At 44.6% G+C, this 15520-nt stretch overlaps 1 protein-coding gene across 1 annotated transcript in view; it reads left to right on the forward strand.

Moving 5' to 3' along the window:
- Positions 1 to 665: 665 nt before the first annotated feature.
- Positions 666 to 15520, forward strand: part of LOC143986696 (plasminogen-like) — a 174111-nt gene continuing 159256 nt past the window's right edge. The window contains exons 1-2 of the mRNA XM_077485104.1: positions 666 to 740; positions 11613 to 11748. Of these exons, the coding sequence (XP_077341230.1) occupies positions 692 to 740; positions 11613 to 11748 (185 nt within the window). The 5' untranslated portion in view covers positions 666 to 691. The remainder of the gene's footprint in view (positions 741 to 11612; positions 11749 to 15520) is intronic.

The following is a 15520-nucleotide window of genomic DNA, read 5'->3' on the forward strand; positions in this document are numbered from 1 at the left end:
TGCTGGTATTTTTTGGCAAAAATTAGTTGGTCTTCTGCACAGAGGATTATGGTGAAGGAGAGGAAAGTGTGCAAACAAACAGTTTACACTGTTTACAGTTTAGCGAAGTTTAGTGTGAAGGTTAGGTTTACAATAAGTGTTAGTGCAAGGAATAGTGTTGGGGTTAGAGAGTGACTTAATGTAAGAGAGGCTTAGTGTAGGGCATAACATTAAGTGCTAGGCGTTCTTCTCCAAAAACTACTGAATTAAACCATAGAACTAGCCTAATATGTCCTAAAATAACATTTTAATCATTTTTGGACATTTACACAGCGATTTTTCTGGGCTGCAGAAATTTGCATAGAGCATACATATTCTACTTAATAAGCATGGAACATCGAGCATGGAAAAAGAGCTTACAGGACGTTCATTCATGTGTTTTTCCTAACTGCAGTATGATGAATTTCATGTTCAATTGAAGAGAAAAATGCATATATTTGTATAATCTCATAAGACTATTTTCAATTTCTGGTAAATGGCTTAGTTCAAATACATTCTTGTATTTGAGTGATTTACGGTATAAGGTTCTAGAGGTCACTTGGATAATGATTGATTGAAACTAGTTGCTCTGTTTACTTAAGTGAATGTAGTGCCCATCATCTAAAATGCTTTTAGGTAAGAATAATCAGCTCATTTTTAAACCTCACCTACCATGATCACTAGCAAACTTGTGTTTCTCCTTATTTCGTTGACATGGTCAGGTAAGATATTGGATTTACGTGCATTACATTTGCCTTTGCAATGCTTATAATTTTATTTGCTAAAATTGTTGGGAAAAAGGTTGTTAAAACAGAGCTTGTTAAGGTGTTGGAATAATGTCACAACTTTGGCATCTGCTCCCACTGGGGCGGATTGGCTGGCCAGAAACTGGTGCAGAAGCTGGCTGGCGAAAGCCACAGATTGGATATGGTGGACTTTGCTGGCTGCCATTTAAAGATGGACAGTGCCCTGAAATGTGCCAAGGCGCAGGACTTAAGATACCATCTGGTCTTCTCCAGAGGTCCTAGTGCATGAGATGTTGTGTTGTGTGCAGTATCCATATTGTAGTCCTTTGGCTCATCTGAGCAGGCAGCAACCAAGAGCAGATGAGACTCTCTTGCAGCGCTGGGACACTGAAATACACAGCAGCAGGGTACACAGGGAAATAGGCAGAAAACACAGCAAGACACAAAGAGACAAATGAGAGACACAGGGTGAAAGTAGTCAGGTGCAAATAATGAGGCAGGTTGGACTCAAAAGGGAAATAGACAGGTGCAGAGAGACTAATAACAAGATGGAGTGTAAAGATACAGAGGTGCAGGGAGACAGACTGCAGGTAAGAGTGCACAGAGCAGGATATGGATAGGGAGACACAAGGTAGGGAGCAGGCTGGGATAAACTAGGAGCAGGGCCAACAATTAACTGAGACAACCTGGGAGCACGGCAGGAAATAGACTGGTCTATATTAGGAACAACGAAGGAAACAAGTGATTCACTAGGAACAAATCTGTAAGAAATAGAAATGCTGGGGATCACAAGAAGCTGGGGTCTGGCTGCTAGCATGTGGACTCTTTGCTCGAACACTGAGCAATCTACATGCTAGGGTTTTAAAACAGCACCCCCTCTATGATTGGCTTCAGCTGTTCAGACTGAAAGATCCAGTGCTGGAGTCTGGAACAAGTGAATGTGACAATACCCCCCTTTTACCAAGAAAATAATTGGTACCACACTACACCATGAAGGACTGAAATCCTGCAGTGGTTCCCCTGCTCAAGAAAGCATGGCGTGTACAGGCCCATCTGAAGTTTGCTAATGAACATCTGAATGATTCAGAGGAGAACTGGGTGAAAGTGTTGTGGTCAGATGAGAACAAAATCAAGCTATTTGGCATTAACTCAACTCGCCGTGTTTGGAGGAGGAATGCTGTCTGACTCCAAGAACACCATCCCCACCGTCAAACATGGAGATGAAAACATTGTTTGCTGGGTGTTTTTCTGCTAAGGGGACAGGACAACTTCACCATATTTGGGGTGGCACAGTGGTGTAGTGGTTAGCACTCTCACCTAGCAGTAAGAAGGGTCACTGGTTCAAATCCCAACCACGACACTACCTGCCTGGAGTTTGCATGTTCTCCCTGTGCCTGCGTGGGTTTTCTCCGGGTACTCCGGTTTCCTCCCACAATCCAAAGACATGCAGGTAGGTTAATTGGCTTCTGTCCAAAATTGACCCTAGTATATGAATGGGGACCTTGGATTGTGGGCTCCTTGAGGGTAGGGACTAATGTGAGTGTGCAATGTACAGGGATAGGGATAATTGTAGACACTCACTCAGGATGGACTGGTGTCTTTATTCAACCTTACTAACTATGTATATATCAAAGGGACAATAGCCGGGACCATATGCCATCAAATCTTGGGTGAGAACCTCCTTCCCTCAGCCGGGCATTGGAAATGGGTCGTGAATGGGTATTTCAGCATGACAATGACCCAAGAGTGGCGCAAGAAGTAACACATGAAGGTCCTGGAGTGGCCTAGCCAGTCTCCAGACCTTGATCCCACTGAAAATATCTGGAGGGAGCTGAAGGTTTAAGTTACCAAATGTCAGCCTCGAAACTTTAATGACTTAGAGAGGATCTTAGAGTGGGACAAAATCCCTCCTGAGACGTGTGCAAACCTGTTGGCCAACTACAAAAAATTGCCAACAGGGGTTTTGCCACCAAGTACTAAGTCATGTTTTGCGAAGGGATCAAATACTTATTTCACTCATTCAAGCAGAGTTCCACCCAAAAGTGGAACTTCTGCTTTAAGGCCTCCTCCCCAGCTCCTTTTTTAATAAAATGAGCTTTTGAGGAGGAGGGGAGGGGGAGCGGGTAACTGATTTTGACAGGTACTTGCTCCTACTTACGTTTTGGTTGCCTAGGTGATTGGAAGCGGAAGCTCTCCCTCCCAAAGTTTTCTGGGACACGTGACAGGTCCCAGAAGACTTCAGGTCCAAACACAGAGCGAATGCCCAGTTAACACCTGGCTGTGAAGCCACAAGCTGTCACAGCTGGGTGCGCATAATAAAGATCCCGGCGCCACTGAGGGAGGACATAGGGAGAACACAGCGCAGGTGAGTGCACCGCTGGATAGTGGGACAGGTGAGTGGCTGTTAAAAGTCAGCAGCTACACTTTTTTTAGCTGCTGACTTTTAATAAACAAAAATATGACTGGAACTCCGCTTTAAAATGCAAATCTGGTTTTTTTCTGTATTTTCTTGTTGTTAGTCTGTCCCATTTTGATATCCAGCATTTGGCGATTTATCTCAGAAAAAAAGGGAAAGAAAAATTGCGCTACAGAATAACGAAATAAAAATCAATAATGCTGCAGTTCTGATATATACCAAAAAGTTATATACGTGTGTAAGTGAGAAAAAACAAAGAACTGCGCAGTCCCTAATAGTTAATATTAAGGTATAAACACCTCACCCGGGAAACTGAATAGAAAACCCTAAGTGATTATAATGTAATATCCCCTGTTTCGAGAATGAACCTCATACAGTGCAAAAATATTACATATAAAATAACATCACTATGTATCTGGTGAATCCCAAACTTATTGTGTCACATATACTAAAAACATTTAACAATACATGTACAGCAGTGTCACTGATTGCATGTGCAGTGGATCACAACATTATTATACCACACACTAACATGCAAAATATAATGTGCAAATAAATAGATTAGTCACATAAAATCTTAATGTGTCCTTTTGTGATAGTTCTTAGAATGAAACCAAAAAAATAATAAACTGTAGGCAAAACACCACGTGTCACAGATAACTTCGGCTTCCTGAATCGTATTCCAACGCAGGACAGGCTGAGGTGCACCACCACCAAACAAATAAGATTGGCTCCTTACCAGACATCCTAGTAAGGTACGCTTTAAGGGGTCAGGCCAGACCATACATATGCTTTAATCCTCCAGCCCTGGCTCCACTCTCAAACAGGATCACAATTCAGAAATATTCCAATGAGAAGAGCGAATGGTCCACCATAGGAAGGAAAATAAGCACTCCAAATAGTGTAAAACCATTTATTAAAATGAAATAATAAAAAAGATGCACTTACAAGATTACTGTAAGGAAAGGCATATCATGATTTATCTCAGACCTTCGGAAAGTATGAGGTCTCTGTTTCAGACCTCTCTTGCCAATTATTCCGCCTGCCCCCATTTATCAACAACATACATTTATTGATCTTATTATTTACATTGCAGATACAACATTCATGCATCCGCCCCTGAAGAAGCGAGCAGGGTCTCGCGTAATGCATAGGGCTTTATCGATGCTTGTTTTATGCCAGTACATGCTGGGTACTATTGATGTCTGCATTATGTTTACATACTTCCCTGTCCACATGTATGTACATTTTATTGTGTATGTGTATTTACTGACCCAGCAACTTTTAAGTTTTATTGTTGCTCATGGATGTACAACATTTGCAATAAATCTTTGTATATTTACTTTCATCTGTGTTGTGTACATTGGCTATTATGGGTAACTCACAATCATTGTTGTTGCCGCTCTGTTACATAACATTTTGAAACAAATACAACATTTTGCTGTGGACATTGGCTAAACCTCTCTCACCTCATTCAAAGTCCCAGGGCTATTTTTCTTGTTTTTTGTGCATTATTAGGGATGGAGGTGTCAGAGGGGTCACACCACACCTTAACCACTTGCTGACAAGCGCACGACAATGTACATCGACATAATGGCATGGGCAGGCAAATGGGCGTACATGTACGTCCCTTTAAATTTGCCGCCCTGCCATCGGGAGCGCGCCGCCGGCGGCGCGCTCCCGCGCTGGTCGGGTCCCCCGTGAGTCCGGTCGCGGGACCCGCGGACTCGATCGCTGCGGGCATACCCGCGATCGTCTCACGGAGCGGCCAAATGAAGAAATGCCGTTGTAAACAGCATTTCTCCATTCTGCCTAGCAACTAGTGACGCTGATCTCTGCTCCATGTGATTGGAGCAGAGATCAGTGTTCACTAACTGAAAGCCCAACCCCCCCACAGTTAGTAACACACCCCTAGGAACACTTAACCCCTACACTGCCACTCACTGGTTAACCCCTTCACTACCAGTGTCATTTACACAGGAATCACTGCATTTATATAGCAGTGATTACTGTATAAATGACAATGGTCCCAAAAATGTGTCAAAAATGTCCGATGGGTCCCCACAATGTCACAGTCTCAATAAAAATCGCTGATCGCCGCCATTACTAGTAAAAAAAAAAATAATAAAAAATTATTAATAAAAATGCTATAAAACTATCCCTATTTTGTAAACGCTATAACTTTTGCGCAAACCAATCAATAATCGCTTATTGAGATTTTTTTTAACCAAAAATATGTAGAAGAATACGTATCGGCCTAAACTGAGGGAAAAAAATGTTTTTTTATATATTTTTGGGGGATATTTATTATAACAAAAAGTAAAAAATAATGCGTTTTTTTCAAAATTGTCGCTCTATTTTTGTTTATAGCGCAAAAAATAAAAACCGCAGGGGTGATCAAATACCACCAAAAGAAAGCTCTATTTGTGGAAAAAAAAGGACGTCAATTTTGTTTGGGAGCCACGTTGCACGACCGCGCAATTGTCAGTTAAAGCGAGGTCGTGCCGAATCGCAAAAAGTGGTCTGGTCTTTGACCAGCAAATTGGTCCGGTCTGAAAGTGGTTAATCTCCCTTCTTTCACTGGTAAAATAAACCTACCATTACAATTATAGACTGATCATTTCTTTGTCAGTGAGCAAACATACAAAATCAGCAGGGGATCAAATACTTTCTTCACTCACTGTATGGGCCAATGCATTGAGCAGCAAAATGCATAGATAGTACCTTAAGGCAGATATTCTTAGTTGCTAACCAAACTGTCACCAGGTTGAAAGCTAGGAGTCTTTAATCGATTTGAAAATTATTTTGTACTTGCTTGTAGTAGCTGCTTGTAGTAATTGTTCTACCACTTGGTTCCATAACTGATTTATATCCTTATGAATGTAATGCAGAACAGGAATTTTCAGAGCTGAAAGCATAGGCAAAGATATGCACGTGTATGTCTTCCATAGACCAGAAAGAAAAGGGACCCCTGGGTGCTGGCATTCTGATCATTGTTAAGGGTGAACTCTGCTCACAGCAGAAGATTGACCCAGTTGTCCTGGTGGGTCAACATAAAGGTTCAGTTGTTCTAGAGACTGGTTGGTTGTCTCAGTTTGCCGATTGTATTGAGAGTGATAGGAAGAGGAGAATTGTAAAGATACTAACAGATATTTGCAAAGGCCCCTCCAGAATCGTGAAGTGAATCGGACACCACAATCAGAAATTAGCATACTATGAAGTCTGAGGACCTCTCTAATAAAGATCAGCACCAAAGCAGGGGCTTTGAAGGCTCAAAAAAATCTGTCCACGACCACCTAGATCATAGCATAGCCTTCAGAATTGGTCAGGTCAATAATGAAGTCCATGACAATGTCGTACCTGTGACTTCATGGGATCTAAATTACTCTAACAAGGTGGTAGTTCTTGTAGCCATCACCTCTGAGAATAGAGTTATTGAGCTGATGGCCTTATCTTGCAAGAAGCCCTTTATGATTTCTCCACAGCCTGGAGATTATATATATATATATATATATATATATATATAGTGCCTTGCGAAAGTATTCTGCCCCTTTGAACTTTTCAACCTTTTGCCACATTTCAGGCTTCAAACATAAAGATATACATTTTTTTTTGTGAAGAATTACCAACAAGTGGGACACAATTGTGAAGTGGAACGAAATCTATTGGATATTTTAAACTTTTTTAGCAAATAAAAAACTGAAAAGTGGTGCGTGCAAAATTATTCGGCCCCTTTACTTTCAGTGCAGCAAACTCACTCCAGAAGTTCAGTGAGGATCTCTGAATGATCCAATGTTGTCCTAAATGACTGATGGTGATAAATAGAATCCACCTGTGTGTAATCAAGTCTCTGTATAAATGCACCTGCTCTGTGATAGTCTCAGGGTTCTGTTGAAAGCGCAGAGAGCATCATGAATACCAAGGAACACACCAGGCAGGTCCGTAATACTGTTGTGGAGAAGTTTAAAGCCGGATTTGGATACAAAAAGATTTCCCAAGCTTTAAACATCCCAAGGAGCACTGTGCAAGTGATCATTTTGAAATGGAAGGAGTATCAGACCACTGCAAATCTACCAAGACCTGGCCGTCCCTCTAAACTTTCAGCTCAGACAAGGAGAAGACTGATCAGAGATGCAGCCAAGAGGCCCATGATCACTCTGGATGAACTGCAGAGAACTACAGCTGAGGTGGGAGAGTCTGTCCATAGGACAACAATCAGTAGTACACTGCACAAATCTGGCCTTTATGGAAGAGTGACAAGAAGAAAGCCATTTCTCAAAGATATCCATAAAGAGTCTCCTCTAAAGTTTGCCACAAGCCACCTGGGAGACACACCAAACATGTGGAAGAAGGTGCTCTGGTCAGATGAAACCAAAATCAAACTTTTTGCCCACAATGCAAAACGATATGTTTGGCGTAAAAGCAACACAGCTCATCACCCTCAACACACCATCCCCAATGTCAAACATGGTGGTGGCAGCATCAGGGTTTGGGCCTATTTTTCTTCAGCAGGGACCGGGAAGATGGTTAAAATTGAGGGGAAGATGGATGCAGCCAAATACAGGACCATTCTGGATGAAAACCTGTTGGAGTCTGCAAAAGACCTGAAACTGGGACAGAGATTTATCTTCCAACAAGACAATGATCCCAAACATACAGCAAAATCTACAAAGGAATGGTTCACAAATAAACGTATCCAGGTGTTAGAATGGCCAAGTCAAAGTCCAGACCTGAATGCAATCGAGAATCGGTGGAAAGAGCTGAAAACTGCTGTTCACAAACGCTCTCCATCCAACCTCACTGAGCTCGAGCTGTTTTGCAAGGAAGAATGGGCAATAATTTCAGTCTCTCGATGTGCAAAACTGATAGAGACATACCCCAAGCGACTTGCAGCTGTAATCGCAGCAAAAGGTATTAACAAAGTATTAACGCAAGGGGGCCGAATAATTTTGCACGCCCCACTTTTCATTTTTTTGTTAGTTAAAAAAGTTTCAAAAATCCAATAGATTTCGTTCCACTTCACAATTGTGTCCCACTTGTTGGTGATTCTTCACAAAAAATAAAAATGTTATATCTTTATGTTTGAAGCCTGAAATGTGGCAAAAGGTTGAAAAGTTCAAGGGGGCCGAATACTTTCGCAAGGCACTTGTGTATATATATTATAATATAATATAATTTTTTTTTGGAAACCCTATTGTAGCACTGACCCCCGAATGAGCGGCTGGTTTTCTTGGGCTTACCATTTTAGCTCGTCGTTCTTGTTTAGGGGTTCCCGAGGTTGATAGCCCAATAACTGTAGAGACCGACACTTGAATTCCTTTAGGAATTTTTATTTGCTTAAAACATTGAAAAGAAGCACAGTCTCTCAGTTGGAAATAGAGGGTATAGGTATGGAAGCTCAGGCACTTTGGAAACTGCTGACACTTAATGAATGTCTATCTAGGTAATCCAGGGAATAGCCACTCACAACTATATATTTTAACTGTCGGATAAATCCTGGTTTATGGATTTAGCAGCCGACCAATGATTCAAACTTAGCAAAGTCTCTGCCACAGACTTGGTTGCAAAACTTTAGATGAACACAGAAAGTCTCTCACAGGAACTTAGTTGTAACTGAAGGATGAAATTAGGAACTTTATTACAGTACCAGTATCTTGCAGCTGGTCTGGCGATACCGTAAGAAATGTGGATTCAATTAGTGTCCATACTGCTCAGCCTCCAGGCTCTTACCGAGCAGCCAGCCTTGTGCATGACCCTCTTCCGAAGAGTCATCCCCTGGTTGCATGTTGAGTTGCTGGGCCTCTCCAAAATCTGAGACAGCACCGGACCACTTCAGAATCCTCCTTCCAGTTACTGTGCCTCGGACTAGCCAGTTCCGAGACTCGGAAATGGATGGATCCGCACCCCAGGCCATGAGGGCCTCTGGGGGCTGGTCAGGAGGACCAGGACCATGGAGTCAGAACATACTTCTGGACCAGAACCCAGAACCACGTGACTTCAGCACCTTAAATACCCTCTCCCGGAATACACAGCGAGACAACGCGTCCAACCAGTCAAATGCCAGTCAAAGGTGCTACCTACACCTATGACCAGGCAGAAAATTAGTACAGCCCAGTCAAACTGATGGCAAAACCACAATTTAGTGCAATTAACCCTAAGACTCAACTATTGTCTTAGGAAAAAATGAAATTTACAGACATTACAGCGTGATAATAAAATGTGTAAACAAACTGTATTCAGGATTGGGAACATGTTACCGTGGGACAATGCATGACAATGGAACCCCCAGACGTATGTATATGTTTGACTGTTGATTTGAGGAACGGTGGGTAGCCTAATGCCATAGCATTCAATGCTTAAAGCGTTTGTGAACCCATTTGTATAAGTCTATACCAGACCCTCTATTAGAACCTGGCATTTAAAAAAAACGAGCAGTGTAAAAATTGATTTTCAGCTGTCTTCAGGTCGGTCACATGACCCACTGCTGCTTTCCAGCTTTGATGGATTGCTCCTGCGGGAGGGGACGTGATCTCCCTCTGACGTGAGCCGGGGAGATCACGTGGCCGCTTGGCTACTCCCGAAGAAGCTCAGTCTCATAGCTGTAAACCAGCCACGAGTCACATAATCGGCCTGAAGTCAGCAGAGAATCGGTATTTACACTGCTCGTTTTTGATTACACAGTGTGGTATGCCAGCATCTAATAGAGGGGCTAGCGGTGACAATTTTTTTCAATAATAGTGGTAGGGGGCGAGGGTGAAGGGGAGAGAGGAGAGCTGAGAGCAGTGCAGTGTATGACGGGAGGACGCACTTAAACCACGGTGGTCATGGCTCAGCAGCCATGATTTTCATGGTCAGTATAGAGAGGGCATACAGGAAATGGCAGGTTCAGGGAGTTTTTTTTTATAGTTTGGAGAGGGGTAGATTACACAGCACAAACACTGTGCTGTTTAATCTACTTTAACCATTTCACATCCTACCCACATTCATATGAGGTCCGCAGGAGGCATCTCCCATCCCATTCATATGATGTCCTGGGCTCAAGGCACACGCACAGCTCATTTGCCTTTTGTCATAACCAGAAAAAAGCAGGAGAAAAATGCAATCGGCAGATTGGAAAGTGCCATGTTGTGGGGTGTGGAGGCAGGTGTATGTTCAGTGAGTAGCCAAAACACACTCACCACTCTTTAGTCCCCTCTAGTTGCAGCTGAAAGAGTGCAAGAAAAAGGACAATCCCAGGAACGTGGAGGCAGCAGGGTCAGGAGAAACAGAATCGGGTCAGCAGCCTTGGGCAGGGAGGGAGTAGCAGTCATTGCCAATCCACTACTTCTCAACTCAGGAGAAAGCAGGAGTCCAGCAGAAAGGACAGTCCCAGCAATACATGAGTAGCAGGGCTAGGAGAATTTCTGGCAGGCCAGCAACCTTGAGAAGGCAGGGAGCAGCTGTGAGCAGTTTTCCACAGCACCTCAGCCTGGGAGAGAGCAGGAAGATTCCAGGAGAAATAGCAGTCACATCAAGGTGTGGCAAGTGGGGTAGGGAGAGGCAGTGGTGGGTCAGCAACCACAGACAGGCAGGGAGAAGCAGCTAATGTATCTTCACTGCTGTTCAACCTGGGAAAGTGAAGGGGATATACGGGGAATCGTAGAGAAGTGGCTGACACAGCCAGGAGATGCCCGAATGCAGGTGAAACAGCTGTATTTACTCAGAGTGACTTGGGGATGAAGAATGGAGCACTAGATCAGAGCAGCAGGAATCGCCCGAAAGAGTGGTGAGAGAGGCTGTTGCTTGCAGAAAGGCAACAGAGCTCCTGTGTTAAGGGTTTGCCATGTTGGTCATCTTGAACATACCTCCCAAGGTATTTTTAAACTGCTATTGATGTATGAAGTTATAAGAATATTAAAGGAATAAAAAAGAAGTAAGTTCTGAAAAGCCCTTGTGCCGATCTCCATGACATTTCATCCATAAACTGTTCAGGTCTCATACATTCAGTATATCTGTTAAGCAGGAAGAACACATGGCCTGGCAATTGTTGGTTTATTTTGGCAAGGAGTGTTTGCACCTTTGGACCCATTAACCGGAACACTCTTCCATACAGAAACCAAGGTTGCTTAATTTTAGAAAATCCTTGCCTCACGCTTTTGGGAAACCCTGAAATATTCAGGCACGTATTCTGTACAAATCTTTATTTAATCTCAAAATGCTATTTATTTTTCTCTGGAACAAAATTTCATTACAGAGTGTCTGTAAAAAGCCAAATAACATTTTTTACATGAAATGGACATTTTTAAAAACCAAGCGTAAATTTAAATTGCCTTTCTAATTAGTTTACTTTTGCAACAGACATAATACAAAATAGATCTTAATCTCAGTATTAAAGAAGATTCATTGTTGTTTCTATAATCATGGGATAATCACCCTCTTTTATGTGCCTTTAGTTTTAGGTGATGAACTCGAAGGCTATGTAAAAACGGAAGGAGTATGGATGCAAGGTAGACAAAGCCAAATATACATGGGTGTAGATGCACTAGGCTGTGCCAAGTTATGTGAAAAAGAGCAGATGTTTACATGTAGGTAAGTATAAAATGTAATGTCACAATTTCTGTTGTAATTCTGGTGCTGTAATAGAGCGTCTGGTAAAGGTTGCAGTTAGCAGGGTTAAAAACTTGTGTATAGTGATGGACGAACTAGTTCGCAAACCGTAACATTCGCGGCGGGCCCCATTGACTTCAATGGGAGGCGAACTTTGCAAACCTACAGGTCAAATTTGCAGCCACAAAATAATTACTAGCTGTGCAAACATAGTCCCACCACATGGCCAATGACATAACACATGTATGAGGTGAATCTGGGATCAACAACTACAAGCATTCTTTTTTTATATGTGAAATTGTTGTGACAATTCAGGACTGTGGAGCATATGAAGGCAATGGAGGAGAGGGAAGGTCAGGGTAGGCAAAGAAGAGGGTGCAGGAGATGATCACCAGCAGCGTGACATACAGCAATGACACCTGCACCGTGATAGAGTGATCTGACACCAGCACCGTGATAGAGAGCACTGACATCAGCAGCATGACATACAGCACTAACACCAGCACCGTGATATACAGCACTGACAGCAGCACCGTGATAGCGAGCACTGACATCAGTAGCGTGACATACAGCAATGACACCTGCACCGTGATAGAGTGATCTGACACCAGCACCATGATAGAGAGCACTGACATCAGCAGCTTGACATAAACCACTGACAGCAGCACCCGGTTAGAGATCACTGACATCAGCAGCGTGACATACAGCAATGACACCTGCACCGTGATAGAGTGATCTGACACCAGCACCGTGATAGAGAGCACTGACATCAGCAGCGTGACATAAAGCACTGACACCAGCACCGTGATATACAGCACTGACAGCAGCACCGTGATAGAGAGCACTGACATCAGCAGCGTGACATACAGCAATGACACCTGCACCGTGATAGAGTGATCTGACACCAGCACCGTGATAGAGAGCACTGACACCTGCACCGTAAGCAGCCCCAGGAGGAAGTCAGCATAGCACAGGGATGGTGGGAGCCCCTCATAATGAACATAGCACAGGGATGGTGGGAGCCCCTCATAATGAGCATAGCACAGGGATGGTGGGAGCCCCTCATAATATGCACAGCAGAGGTACAGCCCCAGGAGGAAGTCAGCACAGCACAGGGATGGTGGGAGCCCCTCATAATAAGCAGCCCCAGGAGGATGTCAGCGTAGCACAGGGATGGTGGGAGCCCCTCATAATAAGCAGCCCCAGGAGGAAGTCAGCACAGCACAGGGATGGTGGGAGCCCCTCATAATGAGCATAGCACCGGGATGGTGGGAGCCCCTCATAATGAGCATAGCACAGGGATGGTGGAAGCCCCTCATAATATGCACAGCAGAGGTACAGCCCCAGGAGGAAGTCGGCACAGCACAGGGATGGTGGGAGCCCCTCATAATAAGCAGCCCCAGGAGGATATCAGCATAGCACAGGGATGGTGGGAGCCCCTCATAATAAGCAGCCCCAGGAGGAAGTCAGCACAGCACAGGGATGGTGGGAGCCCCTCATAATGAGCATAGCACAGGGATGGTGGGAGCCCCTCATAATATGCACAGTAGAGGTACAGCCCCAGGAGGAAGTCAGCACAGCCCAGGGATGGTGGAAGCCCCTCATAATAAGCAGCCCCAGGAGGAAGTCAGCACAGCACAGGGATGGTGGGAGCCCCTCATAATGAGCATAGCACAGGGATGGTGGGAGCCCCTCATAATATGCACAGCAGAGGTACAGCCCCAGGAGGAAGTCAGCACAGCACAGGGACGGTGGGAGCCCCTCATAATAAGCAGCCCCAGGAGGAAGTCAGCACAGCACAGGGATGGTGGGAGCCCCTCATAATGAGCATAGCACAGGGATGGTGGGAGCCCCTCATAATATGCACAGCAGAGGTACAGCCCCAGGAGGAAGTCAGCACAGCACAGGGATGGTGGGAGCCCCTCATAATAAGCAGCCCCAGGAGGAAGTCAGCACAGCACAGGGATGGTGGGAGCCCCTCATAATAAGCAGCCCCAGTAGAAATATGACACCGTTCAACCTCTTCAAACAGGAGGGTACGGTCATATAGTACGGTGTGCTTTTTTTGGACAAGGAAGTGAGCCAAATGAAGAAAGAAGGTCTGTGTGCTCGATTAAAAAAATTGTTTATAGACATATACATGGTCTACTGGTCACATGTGTTGAATTCTTCCGAGACCCATGCCTCATTAATTTTTAGAAATGTGAGGTAGTTAACACTGTCGTGAGCTAGGCGAGTGCGCTTATCGGTCATGATCCCCCCTGCTGCGCCGAACGTCCTTTCGGACAGGACACTGGACGAGGGGCAAGCCAACAGTTCGATTGCAAATTGGGCAAGCTCTGGCCAGAGGTCAAGCCTGCCCACCCAGTAGTCCAGGGGTTCATCACTCCTCAGAGCGTCCACATCGACCGTTAACCCGATGTAGTCGGACACCTGACAGTCTAGGCGTTCCCTGATGCTGGATCCAGATGACACCTGTCGATGGGTCGGCTGAAAGAATGACCTCATATCCGAAGTCACCAACACATCTTCAAACCGGCCTCTTCTTGCAGGCGCTGTTGGATCGGTACCTGCAACTCCTTCTCTGGGAGTGGGAATTGCTCCTCTGCCAGCGCACGCAAAAGCAGAATGCAGCATTTCTCCAAGCAAGGCCTGGAAGTGCTGCATTCTGACAGCCCTCTGTGATGGCGGTAACATTTCCACCATTTTGTGTTTGTACCGGGGGTCTAAGTACGTTGCCACCCAGTACTGGTCCTTGACCCTTATGCTTTTTATACGGGGGTCCCTATTAAAACACTGGAGCATGAAGGCCCCCATTTGCACTAAACTGGAAGCGGTGTGGTGGCCTGGCTCCTGCTCATCATCCAGGATAATGTCATCCTCTTCATTCTCCTCTCCCCATCCACGCACAACAACAGGGATCCCAGAAAGGTTTAAAGCATGCTCTTCTTGCTCCTCCTCATCCGCCCCGGCACCATCCTCCTCTGACTCCTCTTCAGACTCCTGTTGTTCACTTGTCTCAGATAGAGTAGCCCCCCTGGGAATTCATCCAGCATTGCGACTTCCTCATCTTCCCGCTCCTGCTCCTCCACAGCTTGATCAATGACACGACGCAATGCACGCTCCATAAAGAAGGTACCATGTCACTGATGGCGCCATGGCTGCGACTGACCCTACACTCGTAAAGGACTGCTGCAGTATAGGGCAGCATTCAGATTTAGCAGTAGTGCACCTTAACCCTATGTATTGTGGACCTATACCAGTCCTTAAGGAATAGCAGACTGTACCTCACTCAACCCTATGTACTGTAGCACCCTAGACCTTACCAGTCCTTATAAGGACCTTTGTGGAACAAGTAGGTTGTGAATGATTAGCAGACTGTACCTCAGTCCCTATACTCATAAAGGACTGCTGCAGTATAGGGCAGCAGTCAGACTCAGCAGTAGTGCACCTATGTATTGTGGACCTATACCAGTCCTTAAGGAATAGCAGACTGTACCTCACTCAACCCTATGTACTGTAGCACCCTAGACCTTAAAAGGACCTTTGGGGAACAAGTAGGTTGTGAATGATTAGCAGACTGTACCTCAGTCCCTATACTCATAAAGGACTACTGCAGCAGAAGGGCAGCAGTCAAGTATAATATTCTTTCTATATTTGGAAGAAAGAATATTATACGTGTACAAGCCTATTACCATACCAGTCCTGAAAAGAACCTTTGTGGACCTAATAGTAACAGCTACTGATTAAACTG

The sequence above is a fragment of the Lithobates pipiens genome, unplaced genomic scaffold (assembly GCF_037356315.1).
Source record: "Lithobates pipiens isolate NorthernLeopardFrog02 unplaced genomic scaffold, aLitPip1_a1.2 Scaffold_18, whole genome shotgun sequence".
NCBI lineage: Eukaryota > Metazoa > Chordata > Amphibia > Anura > Ranidae > Lithobates > Lithobates pipiens.